Genomic DNA, 16308 nt, shown 5'->3' on the forward strand with positions numbered 1-16308 from the left:
CCATCTAACAAAAGATATATTGGAATTGGAAAAGGTTCAGAAAAGGGCAACAAAAATTATTAGGGGTATGGAACGGCTATCACATGAGGAGAGATTAATAAGATTGGGACTTTTCAGCTTGGAAAAGAGACGACTAAGGGGGGATATGATAGAGGTCTATAAAATCATGACTGGTGTGGAGAAAGTAAATAAGGAAGTGTTATTTACTACTTCTCATAACACAAGAGCCAAATGAAATTAATGGGCAGTCGGTTGAAAACAAACAAAAGGAAGTATTTTTTCACACAACATATAGTTAATCTGTGGAACTTCTTGCCAGAGGATGTTGTGAAGGCCAAGACTGTAACAGGGTTCAAAAAAGAACTAGATAAGTTCATGGAGGATAGGTCCAGCAATGGCTATTAGCCAAGCTGGGCAGGGATGGTGTCCCTAGCTTCTGTTTGCCAGAAGCTGGGAATGGGCGACAGGGGATGGATCACTGGATGATTACCTGTTCTGTTCATTCCCTCTGGGGCACCTGGCATTGGCCACTGTCGGACGACAGGATACTGGGCTGGATGGACCTTTGGTCTGACCCCGTATGGCCGTTCTTATGTCAATCTGGATTTAAAAATTGTCAGTGACGGAGACTCCGTCACAACCTTGGTAAATTGTTCCAATGGTTAATTACCCTTATTGTTAAATATGTGAACCTTATTTCCAGGCTGAATTTGATGACAGCAGGGATTTTGTGGGTGGGAAGAGGTGAGGTCCTTAAACATTTTTGAAAATGGATGCTGATTAATTATTTTTCAGTTATTTCTATTGCCAAAGAAAAGGCCCATCCACACTAGAATGGAAGGATCCAAGTTAGAGATCTATACTGTTCTCCTTGTTAGTTTTTTTTCCACATTAAAAAAAAAAGAAATGCTGATACCATATCCACCTGTTCATTTCTTTAAGCGGCAAAAGAGCCTGACAAAGAGCTGGAGTTCATAAGTCCTAAATGGGCTGTGACCACCCTGCCATGTCTCCACAGCAGCTGGGAGACGTCATTCCCAGCTCAGGTAGACATACATATGCTAGCTCTGTTCCACTACAAATAGCAGTGCAGCCATGGGTGTGGCTCAGGCTAGCCACCCAAGTACAGTCCTGCCCAGCCCCCTACGTACCTACTCAGGTGACTAGACCTCATGCCCTACAAGCAACAGTTGTGATTCCTAAAAGCAGGTGAGTGGCAGCCCCATCGGTTTAAAACAGGTGGTGTTGCTGGCTGGACATTTTCTGCAAAGGGCTTTACGCTTAGGTCTCAAATATCCCTTTGGGAAACTCTGGGCACTTCAGAGCTGTCCGTATTAGCAATGCTCCACTTCCTAGCCTGGAACCACAGAATCCCACTCCCCTCCTGAATCCTGGGAGCAGGGAGACCGTATGACCCTGAGGTTCTTTCTCCACTGTCTTTCCATCCATCCATCCTCTGCCTCCTTTGTCCTTTCCCCATCCCAAATACCCACATTGAGAAAAAATGCAGAATGAACAGCATCTTCGAACATTGCTTGACACATTCTCTTTTTCCTGGGCTTTCTCTGCCTTCTCGTCTTCTAACTCAGGGTTGTAACTCTTTTTTTAATGCCAGGATACACTGTAAATCTCGAAGAGGAATCGCTAGGTGCTCAGGGGAAATGCCATAATTTTTCTCCTCAGCTGCAGCCAATCTTTTAAAATTAAAGCTCTTATGGTTTGCAAGTCAGAAGGCATTAAAGAAATGACGGATAGGGAAGTTTCTAGGAAGTCACATACATCAAGTGCGGTGGTAATGTAGATATCCAAACAACTGCCAACGGGCACTCAGATATTCTATTTATTACACCAGCGAGAGTTCAACAAACTCATGTGACTCACTGCAAGAGGCTTTCTATTGTAAGCAGCGATTCCACCTTGTGCAGCAACCTTGTCGAGAGCTCTAAGCTAAAGCAAAAAGGGAACATGTCAGTAATTGAGGACTCCTAGCTGATGGAGGAATCACCAGATTCAGTTAGTGCAACTTCCTTTGAAGCAGGCCTGAACCAGTGCTCCTGCGGAGAGCCTCTGAACACTGTGTGGGGTATATTTTGGATGTAAAATACAGCCCTCCCCCCAAGTCATCACCATGGCAGCTGAAGGCCTGATCACACAGACTTTAGCATGGATTGAGGACACTCTTAAACCAAGTTTATTTCAGCAGCTGATGCCAGTACAGCACCTCACAAATAGGTTCATTTCATGCTCTGAGGTGCTCCTGGGACAGATCAAGAGCAATAGTTATATGCAGGCAAATCGTTGGGACTCTGGTGTGCCACCTGCACCACTCAGTTTGCCCACCCTCTGAGGCATACTTGTGCTTCCTGGGAGTAGTCAGTCCAGTCTGGCCAAAGCTGAGGTTACAGTATAGCCACCCTCCATCTCCAAGTAGATAAGGCAGCATGGCATTGAGAGCCTGGTCCAAAGCCCACCGAATGCCAGGAAAAGGCCCCCAGTGACGTCTGTGGGCACTGGGTTGGGCCCTAAGAGGAGTTTGTACTATTGCAGTTTGTTGAGCGCTGTTTGCCATTGAGGCTAACCCATTCCCCTCACCATTAAATAAATCTGCATTTGTGTTTACACTGGCTCCCTAGAGGTGTGGAGGGTGGTACTATTATAAACTCCATGATCTGAACTCTCATGCACTAGATGACTGTAGGCTAGTAAAGTCTGAGGAATTGTAAGATGCCACATTCCTGACTGAAGATCAGAGAGAAAAGAATCCAAGACCCAATTCAGCACAAAGAGATCCCAAAGATTAGTCATTTAACAAAATGCAGTCAGAAACTTGTGGTGGGACACTGCTGTGTGCCCTAGCAGTATATGGTTGGGGTTACCTTTTTGAGTGTAAAGTCCTCGGGTTCCTGTGCACTGGCAGAGTGCTATGCACATCTATGGTGCCATACAAATGACTAGAACTGCTTGAAGTTTTTGACCAAACAAAACTTTCCTAACAAAAAGGGGGGGGGGGGGGGCTGAAAACACATTTTTATGTGGGAAAACAGCATTTGGTGATTATTTATTTTTATTTATTTTTCAAAAGGTAATTTTGGAATGAAGCCAAATCAGTTTTTAATTTGTTTCACTTCAAATTAATTGTTTTTGAAAACCAATAAGCTTCAGTTTTGGGATTTTTGTTGGTTTCTTCCTTCATAGGTCTAGAAGACTGTAATGCCTCTACATTTTCTGGTACCATCACTTAACTAATATTCACAAGCACAAATACTAGTCCCAAAGGGCAAACCAATCACAACCCTGCTTTTTAAGCTCAGCATCTCCAATCCAGTCCTGTGTTTACCTTTTCACCATGAAATATACCAGTATTCCTTTGGATGTCCATCCAACAGAATCCTACAGCAGTGTTACATTTTCACAGCACCCTTCTAAACCAAAGGAGCCCTTCTGCAATAGAGACAAAGACAAACCCCAACTCTTACAAATAAATTCAACAACATTTATAAGATCCCTACAGAGCAGACAAGACCTCACATTTTCAGGTTTATATCAAGAGACCCATAAATTGCATGGAACTTTATGGGCCAGATCCCCTGCTGGTATAGATCAATCACTGAAGTAAATGGAGTTTGTGGATTGAGACCACCCTAAATCTACCTCAGAAGGCTGAAGGTCTGACCCAGCTCTACCAAGAATGAAACCTGTGGTTGTATAGACTCTAGATGTTCTGAATCCAGTGCTCAGGCCATCCCTTCCAGTGAACTCCCACTGAAAGAACACTGTGTTGAGAGAACTTTCTCCTACCAATCAAGTGAAACTTTCTGCTACTAATGATGCCTTTATTCTCATCCTCAAAGTGCACTCCACCTAGTTGGAAAAAAAAATCCCAGTCAAACCAATAACAACATAGCACATCAATACATTCAGTACATTTTCCATCTGTGGATGATTTCTTTCACTTCCCATGGAAGCCATCCCAGCACTGCAGCTCCTCACAGAATTATTATGGAAGTAACAGAACCAGTTTCACTATAATAGTTTGATCACAGTAATGCCTTTTTTGCACCTCACACTTTGAAGTGCAAAAAAAGCATTATAGAAAGAGAGAGTTCAATCCAGATGGCAATTATGGTCTGAAGCGTAGAAAGGCTCCCCACAAGATCAAAGGGCAGCAAAGACAATTGGATATAGTGCATGGTTTTATTAGGGCTGTCAAGCGATTAAAAAAATTAATCGTGCGATTAATCGCACTGTTAATAATATAATACCATTTATTTAAATATTTTGATGTTTTCTACATTTTCAAATATATTGATTTAAATTACAGCAAAGAATACAAAGTGTACAGTGCTCACTTTATATTTATTTTTGATTACAAGTATTTGTACTGTAAAAAAATAAACAAAATAGTATTTTTCAATTCACCTTATACAAGTACTGTAGTATCATCTCTTTATTATCAAAGTTGAACTTACAAATGTAGAATTATGTAAAAAAAACCTGCATACAAAAATAAAACGTAAAATTTTAGCACCTGCAAGTCCACTCAGTCCTACTTCTTGTTCAGCCAATCGCTCAGACAAACAAGTTTGTTTACATTTTCAGGAGCTAATGCAGCCCACTTTTTGTTTACAATGTTACCTGAAAGTGAGAACAGGTGTTCGCATGGCATTGTTGTAGCCGGCGTCGCAAGATATTTATGTGCCAGATACGCTAAAGATTCTTAAGTCCCTTCATGCTTCAACCACCATTCCAGGGGACATGTGTCCATGCTGATGACGAGTTCTGCTCGATAACAATCCAAAGCAGTGCGGACCGACACATGTTGATTTTCATTATCTGAGTCAGATGGCACCAGCAGAAGGTTGATTTTCTTTTTGGTGGTTTGGGATCTGTAGTTTCCACATCGGAGTGTTGCTCTTTTAAGACTTCTGAAAACATGCTCTACACTTCGCCCCTGTCAGATTTTGGAAGGCACTTCAGATTCTTAAACCTTGGGTCGAGTGCTATAGTTATCTTTAGAAACCTCACATTGGTACCTTCTTTGCGTTTTGTCAAATCTGCAGTGAAAGTGTTCTTAAAATGAACAACATATGCTGGGTCATCATCCAAGACTGTTATAACATGAAATATATGTCAGAATGTGGGTAAAACAGAGCAGGGGACATACAACTCTCCCCCAAGGAGTTCAGTCACATATTTAATTAACACATTTTTTTTTAAATGAGCATCATCAGCATGGAAGCATGTCCTCTGGAATGATGGCTGAAGCATGAAGGGGCATACGAATGTTTAGCATATCTGACACGTAAATATTTTCCAAATGCCTGTTCTCACTTTCTGGTGACATTGTAAATAAGAAGCGGGCAGCATGGAGCTTGCTTAGTTGTGCACTCTTGCTCTGAGCATCTCATAACCTCACGCCTTCTTCTGCAGTATTTCCAGAGCGAAGTAGGGTCCGCCACGCAGAACATAGTGATGTCCTGCAAGCAGCCCTGCTACAAGCCATTGAAAAAAACAATTCGCAGTTGCTGCTGGCAGTCACAGAGCAGCTACACTCTGGTGAGAGCTGTTTCTGGTCCCATGAAACAAGCACTGACTGGTGGGACCACATCGTTTTGCAGGTATGGGATGACGAGCAGTGGCTGCAGAACTTTTGAATGCAGAAGGCCATCTTCTAAGAACTTTGTGCAGAGCTTTCCCCTGCCCTGCAGTTCAGCCACACAAAAATGAGAGCTGCTCTGACAGTGGAGAAGTGAGTGGCGATCGCTATTTGGAAGCTTGCAATGCCAGACAGTTACTGGTCAGTGGGGAATCAACTGTGGGAACTGCTGTGCTCCAAGTGTGCAGGGCCATTAATCGACTTCTGCTATGAAGGGTAGTGGGTCTGGGAAATGTGCAGGACATAGTGGATGGTTTTGCCATGGTGGGGTTTCCTAATTGCGGTGGGGCGATAGATGGCATGCATATCCCCATCTTGGCACTAGACCACCTTGCCAAAGAGTACATAAACCAAAAAGGGTACTTTTCAATGGCGTTGCAAGTGCTGGTGGATCACAGGGGGCATTTCACCGACATCAACGTAGGATGGTCAGGAAAGGTTCATGACACAGGCATCTTTAGGAACTCGGGTCTGTTCAAAAAGCTGCAATCCGTGACTTTCTTTCCAGACCATAAAATTAACATTGATGTCGTTGAGATGCCTATAGTTATCCTGGGAGACCCAGCCTACCCCTTGCCATACACCGGCCATCTGGACAGCAGTAAGGAACAGTTCAACTATAGGCTCAGCAAATGCAGAATGGTGGCTGAATGTGCCGTTGGTCGTTTGAAAGGGCGCTGGAGACGTTTACTAACAAGGTTGGACCTTAGTGAAGAGAACATCCCCATGGTTATAGCTGCCTGCTGTGTGCTCCATAATATCTGTGAAAAAAAGGGGGGAAATTTTCTGCAGGGGTGGGCAGTTGAGACAGATTGCATGGCAGCCATTTTTGTGCAGCCAGACACCAGGGCAATAAGAAGAGCACAGCAAGGGGCACTGCATATCCACAAGGCTTTGAAAAGCTGTTTCAATAATGAGTCACAGTAATGTGAGTGGCTTGTTTGCATTGTGCTTTATAGAATCATAGAATATCAGGGTTGGAAGGGATTTCAGGAGGTCATCTAGTTCAACTGCCTGCTCAAAGCAGGACCAATCCCCAGACAGATTTTTGCCCCAGATCCCTATAACGGCCCCCTCAAGGACTGAACTCATAACCCTGGATTTAACAGGCCAATGCTCAAACCACTGAGCTATCCCTCCCCCTTTTCCAAACCTTCACCTGCCTTGTATGACTGTCCCTGTAAAGCCAATCCCCCACCCAAGCCCACTGCTTCTACTCAATAAAGAACATTTATTTCTCGATTCCATTTACTTTATTTAACAAATATAAGTAAAGAGGGAGAACAGAAAAATGGTAACCTTGGGGAAAAGGGGTTGTCAAGTTGGAACGGGAGAAACATTTTCAGCTTTATAATACCGCATTCCAGACCATCAAAGGTCTGTGAATTGGCGCCTTCTGTTCCTTGTACCCTCCCCCCGAGTTAAGTGAAAGGGATTGCTTGAGGGGAGGGTGATTCTGCACCAGGCAATGCTGGCTGGCTGTCCACCAGGGTCTTCAGAGGGACTCTACCCTCCTGCTTCTGTTCCTGCAGTTCAACCAGACGGTTCAACATGTCTGTTTGGTCCCTCATAATCCAAAGCATCTCATCCCCGTTCACTGTGCTGTTTTGCTGCTCCAGCCATGGTGAGTAAGCCCCTCCACGTCATGAGTGACTGCACTTTTAATGAAGTTTATGGCAGGCTCATGTTGGTAGCAGAGGTAGCTAGTCGAACAATGGCCCTTCCCTATAGCACCACGGGAAGCTGTTTACGAACAGGGTGAAGGGAGGGAAACGTTTTCACTCCCAAACTGCAGAATCTCTCACATGGGGTCCCAGTCCCAGCTTCCTTCCTTCCAGGTGCTTTAAACTACTTGCTGACCCACACCAAACACAGTAAAGGCACATTAGCAGCTGTGTGGTTTGGCGATCTGAAATGTGGGGGCATGGGGTGGGTCTATATGCCCTTTTTTTCCTTGTAAGAGCACTTTTAATGAGAACTACCCCCGTTTCTCCTAGGCGACCCTATGTGATATCAGTCTTCTGAGGGTAACAGAGGCAGAAAGGAAGGAGATGTTGCAAGCGTCTGGGCATAGACTCAGTCCTTATGCTGCTATGCTGTGTACTGCAATGATGCCAGTAGAATTAATTCAGGAGTTGTGTGGAAGAAATAAGACTGCCTTGCCCAGAAACCTTCTGCAAAGGATTGTAGAGTACCTCCATGAAAGTTTCCTAGAGATATCCTTAGAGGATTCCCAGGCTATCCCAATCCACATAAACAGTCTTTTTCAGGGGCCACCCTCTGCATAGCTGGAGCAGCTTCTTGTAAGCAGAGAACCACAGCACCTCACTTTTTCTTCACAGTAAACATGCAATACCACTGAATGTGTGTGCCCACTAAAGTTTAACAGGACTTTGATTGTAACTGTATACTCATGAGCGGTGCTTCTCCAGCATCACAGTCAGACACTGTGATGTCCTGCGATCCACAGGGCTCCAGGGTTAAAAATATTTCCTGGCTCTCGAGGAGAATGGATCCACCGTTTGCCTGTCTCCCATTCTCCTCCTCCCCCTCCACGATATCATTCTCCTTGTTGTCCCTAGATTCACACCTGTGAGGTGTCCACGTTGCTTGTGGGGGTGCTGGTAGGGCCACCACTGAGAATCGCATGCAGCTCGTTGTAGAACCGGCATGTGTGGGGTTCAGCCTCCCTTGCCTTCTGGTACTCTTGGCGAAGTTCTTTTATTTTCACACGGCACTGCTGTGTGTCCCTCATGTAGCCCTTCTCCCCCATTCCACAAGCGATCTTTGAACAGACTTCTTCTGCACAGACTCTTCTCCCCACACAGTGATGAGATCCACCACCTCCTGTGCAGACCAGGCTGGAGCGCGTTTGGGGCGTGTAGTCTCTATGATCAGCTGTTCTCAAGCTGGCATGCTCCCAATGCTGATCAAACAGCAAATGGTAAATCAAAACTTCCCAGGGCTTAGCAGGGGAGGGGCTGTTTCCTGTGTACCTGGATGCAGTGCAGCAGAGTTGAGAATGATCTCGAGAGAGGTTACAAATTAGCATTGTGGGACACCACCCAGAGGCCAATTAAGTCGAATTACAAAACGCTGTGTCTGCACTACCTCGCAGTCGACCCATGAAAATCGAATTAAGTGCTATGCCTCTCACAGAGGTGGATTACAGAAGTCGACTTTAGAGGCGACTTAGGTTGGTATAAAGGACCCAGCAGTATAGACACATATATTAACAGGTTGACTTAAGGCAGCTTCTTTCGACCTAACTTTTTAGTGTAGATCAGGCCTAAATTTCCAGTGTGTGATTTCTCACATTCCAAGCGTGCTTTGAAAAGAATCTCTGCATTCAGCTAAATGTCTAATAACTCCTCCAATAACTGGGTATCAAAAATGACTGCAGTGGCTGAGGAAAGGAGGAGAAAAAAGTAATTTCCTGGGTACTTTATTGCATTTCTGGACAGAGAAAGGCGTTTGCTTCTCAAACTGCACAAAACAGCTTAATTTGTGTAAAGCTGTATTTACATCCTAGAGTATCTGGTTCTTCCTGCATTGAATACTGTGCTTATTAGCATCTTTTAAAAAACAGAATTCAGCTGGAAGCAGGAACTTCAGGCCTCCTTTCATGGGCCTAGTAGTAGCTTGATGCTTCAGTGTCACTTGAAAACACAGTTCAGAACAAACAGTGAATGCACAAGAATGTGAAAGACACTTTGGACTTGGGCCCGGGGCAAAGAATAAAATACTGTGGTGTTAATGGAGGCAGTTGTACCTCTAGCCTCATGCTGCTAACACTGTCAGCCAGATCTCAGGGCCAGGCCCTGGAACCAGCCACAGTAGACAAAAGTAACAGCTGCAATTCCTTTAATATTCCTGAGACTAGATCCAGCTGGCTGTTGGAGAAGAAAAATTAAGTTGTTGTTTAATAGGCAGACAACAAGAAAAGGAAAGAAGTAACTACTAAACTACACTACAACTAACAGGTAATGCACTATCTAAGAGGTCAAAGGAGACGCAGGCTGTGCTGTGGATTTAGTCCCAGACTATAGGCGGTAGAGAAGGAACTGGGGGGCAGTCGGACCGCACAGTGCTACATATACAAGAGATGGGCACATGTGTGGTCCAATGGGCACTGCTGATGAAGATCCTCTGATCCCAGGCACAGGGGACGCTGCCGCGCCTACAGTGGAGCACCCACAGGGACATCACTGGAAGAACAGTACTTTCAAGTTAAAATTAGTTCGTATTCATTCACATGGCCCAACAGTGCTACATTTTTACAATAAACCAGAGGGGGGGGGGGTTCATCCAGAAAATTTGGTTACAAGGATACAAAGCAAAAAATAGTTAATTTAGTGCCTAATTCTAAATAGCTTATTTGGTGCCTCACAGATATGGCAGCTAATGAGAACTGTGTACCTAGATCTGAGGACAGAACTTGGCCCTTCACATGTATGACAGCGCACGAGTCAGAACTGGTTTTGTCAAGGAGCCTACACAGAAGCCACTAAAATACCTAACCTTCCTGTAGAAATGTTAGCCCCCACCTTCTTATATCTATTTTGGTTCCTCTCTAGTTCATTCTAACTGTAAGAGGCTCTGACTCAGACATAATGAGAATAATTCGCCTTAATTCTAGCACTGAAGAGATTTATGAAATCTTGTACACTCAGAGAAGTGTGTGAAAAGATGAACTGCTGAGCCTCAGGAAAAAAAACAGCTCTCTCAGATCTCTGATCAGGGTCAAACTAGACATTTAGACTTAAAAATAACAAATAAATCCACGTGAAGACAAAGGCCTATTGTATATTACTCACTCCTCCAGAACAACCTACAGCAGGGTGAGCGTTACATGGGAAAACTCAGTGCAAATTCACTTTCTAGCATTCTCAGCTCTTTTCTTCCAGATGTGAGGGCTGCGGACAAAAAGAAGAAAGATTTGTGTGCCCACAAATAGGCAGTAGGGGATACCTCCTTCCAAATGCACAGATTGCCACAGTTTCTTACAGAAATTCCATTAACCTAGGAACACTAAAGCAGAGGCACAGTCCCCTGCAAGCTACTCCCTCCCCATCCCACCCCATAGCTCACAAAGGAGCTGTGCTGCTAGAAGGTACCACCAAAGATGGGTGAGAGGAGAATTAGCTGTGCAGTGGGAGTTCTGACTAGAATGCTCCAGGCTTGCCAGGGTATAGGGTGACCAGATGTCCTGATTTTATAGGGACAGTCCTGATTTTTGGGTCTTTTTCTTATATAGGCTCCTATTACCACCCCACCCCCGTCCCGATTTTTCACACTTGCTGTCTGGTCACCCTATCAGGGTATGACAGTCCAGAGAGCAGATTCCCCTGACTCTACTCCTCCTCTTTGGGAGGGAGAAAAAGTATGTCCTTCCTCTCTCTGCTTACCAGCTCGTTCCCTTATGAAAATGTATGTAGAGTTCAATAGGAAATGCTAATTGTATATAGGCTTTTCAGACCATCGTCCAGAATTGTATAGAAAATGAAATTCATGCTACAGGATTCTATAGGAAGACTCAGAAAAATCTATAGAAAGGATCCCATTTTCTGTTAAATTCTGCTGGGTTTTTAGAGAAACTTGTTAATTTTCTATTAAACCTTATTGGTTTAACCCTATTACATTACATTTTCAATAAGCGTATTTGATTGAGTCTTAGCTCGTCCAAGTCACAGAGCAGGTTGGAGTAAAGATTGGTCTTAAACCCATGAACATCAGTTTCTTCTTTATTTAGTTGACATAACTTTAGTTCCAGAGCCTCTGGAAGAGCTTCCAGCCCTGCAGGCAATTCTCCCTGCACACACTGCTTAGGATATCAAACTCCTGCAAAGGAAATGCACAAGTCTGAATTCAGAACTTGACAACCATGGGAGCTCTGCCTATGGAGGTGCAGTGAGGCGGAGTGGCCTCCCACTGAGCCAAAGGGGGAGGAGCCACTCGGCGATTCCCTGGTGGGTGGAGCCAGGCCAGGCTCATCCCTCCCACCAGAAGCTAAGGTGCAGGACAGGAAGTATAAAAGGCGGGGTCTGTAACCCAGTTGAGTCTGAGCCAGATGTCTCCAGCCTGCTGCAGATCCCCAGAGCAGAACCCATGCTGCACCACGCCCTGCCCCTGGAGGAGGCCAACCCAGGCGAAGAGCTGCCAGGACTGCTGCTTGCCACATACCCCGAAGAGGTGGGGAACAACCCCGAGCCACAGATACATGATGGTGGGAGAGTAGGAAATAGCCCAGGGAAAACCGATTATAGTCTGGTTGTGTTGCTGCCCAAACACCAGTCACCGTGTTTCAGGCGGATCCCCGCTGACCCAGTGGTGGAACACTCTGCCACTGTTAGGTCCCTGGGCTCAGACCCGGTGAAGTAGGGTGGGCCCAGGTCCCATTACCCATGCTGCCAACTCCACCCCTGGGTGGCAGCCTCCCCACCTTAGGCCAAGGGGCCTGCGTTTGTCTGCCATTTGCTAGAGCTAGGACAACAGACTGTTTGTTGCTCCAGCCCTGCCTGAGGGTTTGAGCCCCTAGATTGTTTCCCTGAGGGTCTGGGCCCTAAGACTGTTTGGCCCCATCTGAAGGCCTGAGCTCACAGACTGCTTGTGGTTCTACCCTGATTGAGGGCCTGAACCCTAAGACTGTTTGCTCTGTCCTGCCTGAGGATCTGCACCCCAAGACTATTTGATTCCTCTACCCTGCCTGAGGGCCGGATCCCTGAGACTGCTTGTTTGCTGTACATTATCGTGCCAGAGGGGCCTCAACCCCAACACTTGAATCGCTACTCTCCTGAAACAGGGCAATGCCTCAGCGAATGTAGTGAAGCAGAGTGGCCTCCCTCTGAGCCGGCAGGGTAGGGGCAGGACACCACCGCTAATACTACAGGAGGGCTAGCAAGATTAGGTTCTTGGCAAGGAAGAGAAAGGGACATTGCTTCCATTTGGGATTGTTTTCGCCAGAAAATTACACTGAGTTAGAACACAACTTTGAGAGGTCACGTTAACTACGAGATATTTACTATGGCTTTTGCAATCAGTTTAGATAAGATCGAGCTGGTCATGAATTAATCTATTGGGGCCAAGGGTTTACCGATTACCAGATGATACAATGTTGAACATGACTTGCCCCAGTCTACACTGGCTGCAAAGTCATAATTATCACAGGGTGAGTGTGACAGGATACACCCCTGTGTTCACACCTACAGAGGTGTGATTTTTGTACAAGACATGTCTTGTGAGGAGTCATTTAAAAACTCATAATTTGCTGGTCAGTATTGTCCTGGTAAAATATGTGTGGCAACACTGTGTGAAGTTATAAGATTCTCCTGTATGGTGTTATTAACACATATTCCAAACCCCACAGTCCTGCCCACATAGAAGCTGGCAAATAGGTCTGTCCTAAACAATGGAATGTGTGATTGGCTTAATTTGAATTTAACCAATAAACAGAGTCATCAAGAAGAAAGGGAAGACAAAGGATTTTCAAACAGATAAAAAAAAACAGCAGGAAACATCCTTCCACATAGGCTCTGTGGCTCCTGGTGCTCAGCTGGAAATGTTTTTCCAAGAGGAGGACTGAAACTATAAAAAGGAGGGCCAAAATCCCAAGGCACCCCCTCTCACTCCCTGCCTATTGCATTCACTGCACTTGAAAAGACAAAGGAAGCAGCCATTGGACTCTGGGGGAGGGATCTTGACCTAAAGAGTTTGGTTAGTCAGATTGCTGAAGCATGTGAGAAAATTTTGTTTTGAATCTAATATAGTTTGTTAAGTTCGGCACTAGTAAGCATATTACTTTTATTTTTCTTGTTAACATTTCTGACCTTTATGCCTCATTACTTGGACTCACTTAAAATCTCTCTCTTTGTAGATAATACACTTGTTTTACTGTTTGGTCTAATCCAGTGTGTTCAAGTTGAAGTGTCTGGGTAAATCCATTTGGAGTAACATGTTGTGTGCAAATTCCCTTAAAAGGGATAACGGCCTTAACATATTTGTACTGTCCAGGAGAGGGCTGGGCAATACACGACATATGTTTCTGGGGGAAGATCTGGGACTGGGATTGTATTGGGGTCACCCTGCAGCATAACCAAGGCTAGTAAGAGCCAAAATCTGGCTGAAGCACACAGACATAGCTGGAAGTGACTTACATGCAGGAGGCTGTTTGTGAGGAATCCAGGTTGGAAGTTACAGCAGCAAAGCAGTGTAAAGGGCACCCCAGGTTAGAGGACCGGGGTGACACAACTACTCAGTCTGCACAGTTAGTTCACCTAACTCCTCAATGTCTTGCTCTAATTCAGTGTAATTTCCTAGGCTGAACCCTTCTTTTGTGCTTTAAAATGTTAGACCCCAAATCAAGAAAACAGGATGCAGAGACATACAAAACCAGAAATAAAGATGAATATTCTTTTGCCAATAGCGTTGCAGATTACTTTTATCAAGAATGGACCTTTCCATAATCTGCATTTGATACAGATCATTTGAAGAACAGGAATTTGTAAAGAACGTACCTTGAGCAAAGCATGGAAGAGGAGAAACTACAGCTCTACAGGTATGTTCCAGCCCACTGGAAAAGAGAAAAATAGTCAAATTACACAACAATGTAATGCAGCCACTGGAAGAATAAAGTGCAAAATGTTCTGTCAGCTCAAAGTAAAAAAAAAGGAACTACCACCCTGGGCCATCTGTGAAACCTGGCAAGCATCTTTCTTCCATTTTCTTCAACTAGTAATGTTATTTTTAAAAGCTAATAGTCACCATTTGTCTATGAATCATCTGATATGAGGCAACAGCATCCAAGTCTATATGAAACCCAAGGCAACATCATCTGTGTTTATTATTCTATAAAGAGCAGTGGTGCCAAGTTTCCTGCAACACCCACTTTAGACGCCGAAATCCAGAGGACTGAATGTGCTGCTGTTAGCGTTTAGAGACAGGAATACGGTTTGATCTAATACATCAGACAAAGGCTCAGTTGGTAATAAGATGGAATTGGATTCCACAGCAACTTAAAATAGTGCCAGATACTAAAAGCACCTTATGTAACTCATACCAGATAATTCATATTTATTCTCTTCAATTCTATTTCTCAAACTGGTGTTTTAAGCATCCTAAAAATACCATGACAGTTCACAGATAGCAGTGAAATCCTTCTAGCTAAATCGCATTAATGCAACTTGATTGATGTGTACAAATGTTTTATTTAACTCTGTTCTTACATTTGCTGCTACTGCATCACATTCAATATGAAATTATTCATGAACAGCTGTAATGACATGGGACTAATATCAGCACTGTGGCAATTACACTAGTAAATAGAGATTAATCTACATAGGTTCCTGTCAGTACCTACCATTGGACAGCACACCAAGACACAGAGGAATAAAAGGATATTGTGGATGTATTGGAGAACATCTCTCTGATGGTTCTGCCCGTGACAGCTCCATAGAGTGCCTTCCTCTGCCAAAGGGGTGGGGTTTTGCATGGCTCTCTTTCCATAAGGGGGTGAGTCAACTGGACGAAGAGCTGCCTGAATAGGGTGTTAGAGCTTAGCTGCTATCTACCCAGGGCCATGTAGATGTTGCAGTGCCTCGTACAGAGTAACACATTTGGGGACCCACCTAGCTACTTGCAGTCCTGCAACCAGGCACTTCTCTGAATGCTTTCCTGCACACCCATGCCACCATCTACCTGCAATCTCTTCTAAGGCTGCAGTAGCACCCCCCTACACACATAGCCAACCAACCTTTTGCAGGCTCTGAACCTCTGGTCACCCACCTAAAATGAAGTGAGTCTGAAGCACAAACTTCCAGACAGGAATGGTGGGAGCCCTGTTGGGGAATTCTTTCTTCACTGTAGCCTGCCAGCATGAAGGACAGGGAATCAAACCAAGGTCCCAGCCCTATGTGGCCACAAATGTAAAGTGAACCCCAAAGCCTCCCCAGGGCCTATGCTCAGAGCTGTTGTACTGATCTTTGCTAAGAAGCTTCAGGAAGTGCAGAAGCCCTATGTTTGTATTATTATAGACCTAGCTCAAGATCAGGGCCCCATTGTGCTAGGCATGGTACATAGACAGAGTGAGAGAAGTCCATCCCCACCCTGGAAGGTTTACAACCTAAATAAATAGGCAAGACAGACAAAAGTAGAAGAGGAAACAGAAGCTAAGTTAAGTGACTCATCCAAGATCAGACAGCAAGTCAGAGGCAAAGCCAAGCCAGTCAGAATTCAGGTCTCCTGACTCCTAGACTTGTGCTCTATTCATTACCGCATGTCATTGCTCAACTTACATACCCCTTCTACATCCACTAGCAGGAAGAGTTGTTACACTTACCAACAGGGACCCCAGAAAGCAATACGAGGGAAATCTAAGATACGGTGCATGAACACGGGAAGGGGTTTTGGGGGAAGCCAGCTGGTATGCTACATAAAAGCGGGCTCTTTTCTTCACTGAAACACACTCTCTGCTTCTGTGTCCCAAACAGTCATTCTACAGGTTCTCATGGACCTGGAGCAGCTACAAGGTGCCAATTTATACCTTGTGGGAAAGGCACTGGGATTAGAAATATGCATTCAGCTGGACACATTGGTTGCCAAAGCATGTTCACTGGCCAAATTTTCCCTTTCCCTTCAAGAAGAACATGGAGTCTGGT

General features: G+C 44.7%; 1 protein-coding gene across 5 annotated transcripts in view; it reads right to left on the bottom strand.

Annotated features, from left to right (window-relative positions):
- SORBS1 (sorbin and SH3 domain containing 1) overlaps nt 1-16308 on the bottom strand; it is a 289445-nt gene that overhangs the window by 194720 nt on the left and 78417 nt on the right. For all 5 annotated transcript variants that reach the window (XM_054034656.1, XM_054034671.1, XM_054034661.1 and 2 more), the window contains exon 2: nt 14170-14225. In XM_054034656.1, the coding sequence (XP_053890631.1) occupies nt 14170-14183 (14 nt within the window). In that variant the 5' untranslated portion in view covers nt 14184-14225. The remainder of the gene's footprint in view (nt 1-14169; nt 14226-16308) is intronic.

Source organism: Malaclemys terrapin, chromosome 7 (assembly GCF_027887155.1).
Source record: "Malaclemys terrapin pileata isolate rMalTer1 chromosome 7, rMalTer1.hap1, whole genome shotgun sequence".
Taxonomy (NCBI): domain Eukaryota; kingdom Metazoa; phylum Chordata; order Testudines; family Emydidae; genus Malaclemys; species Malaclemys terrapin.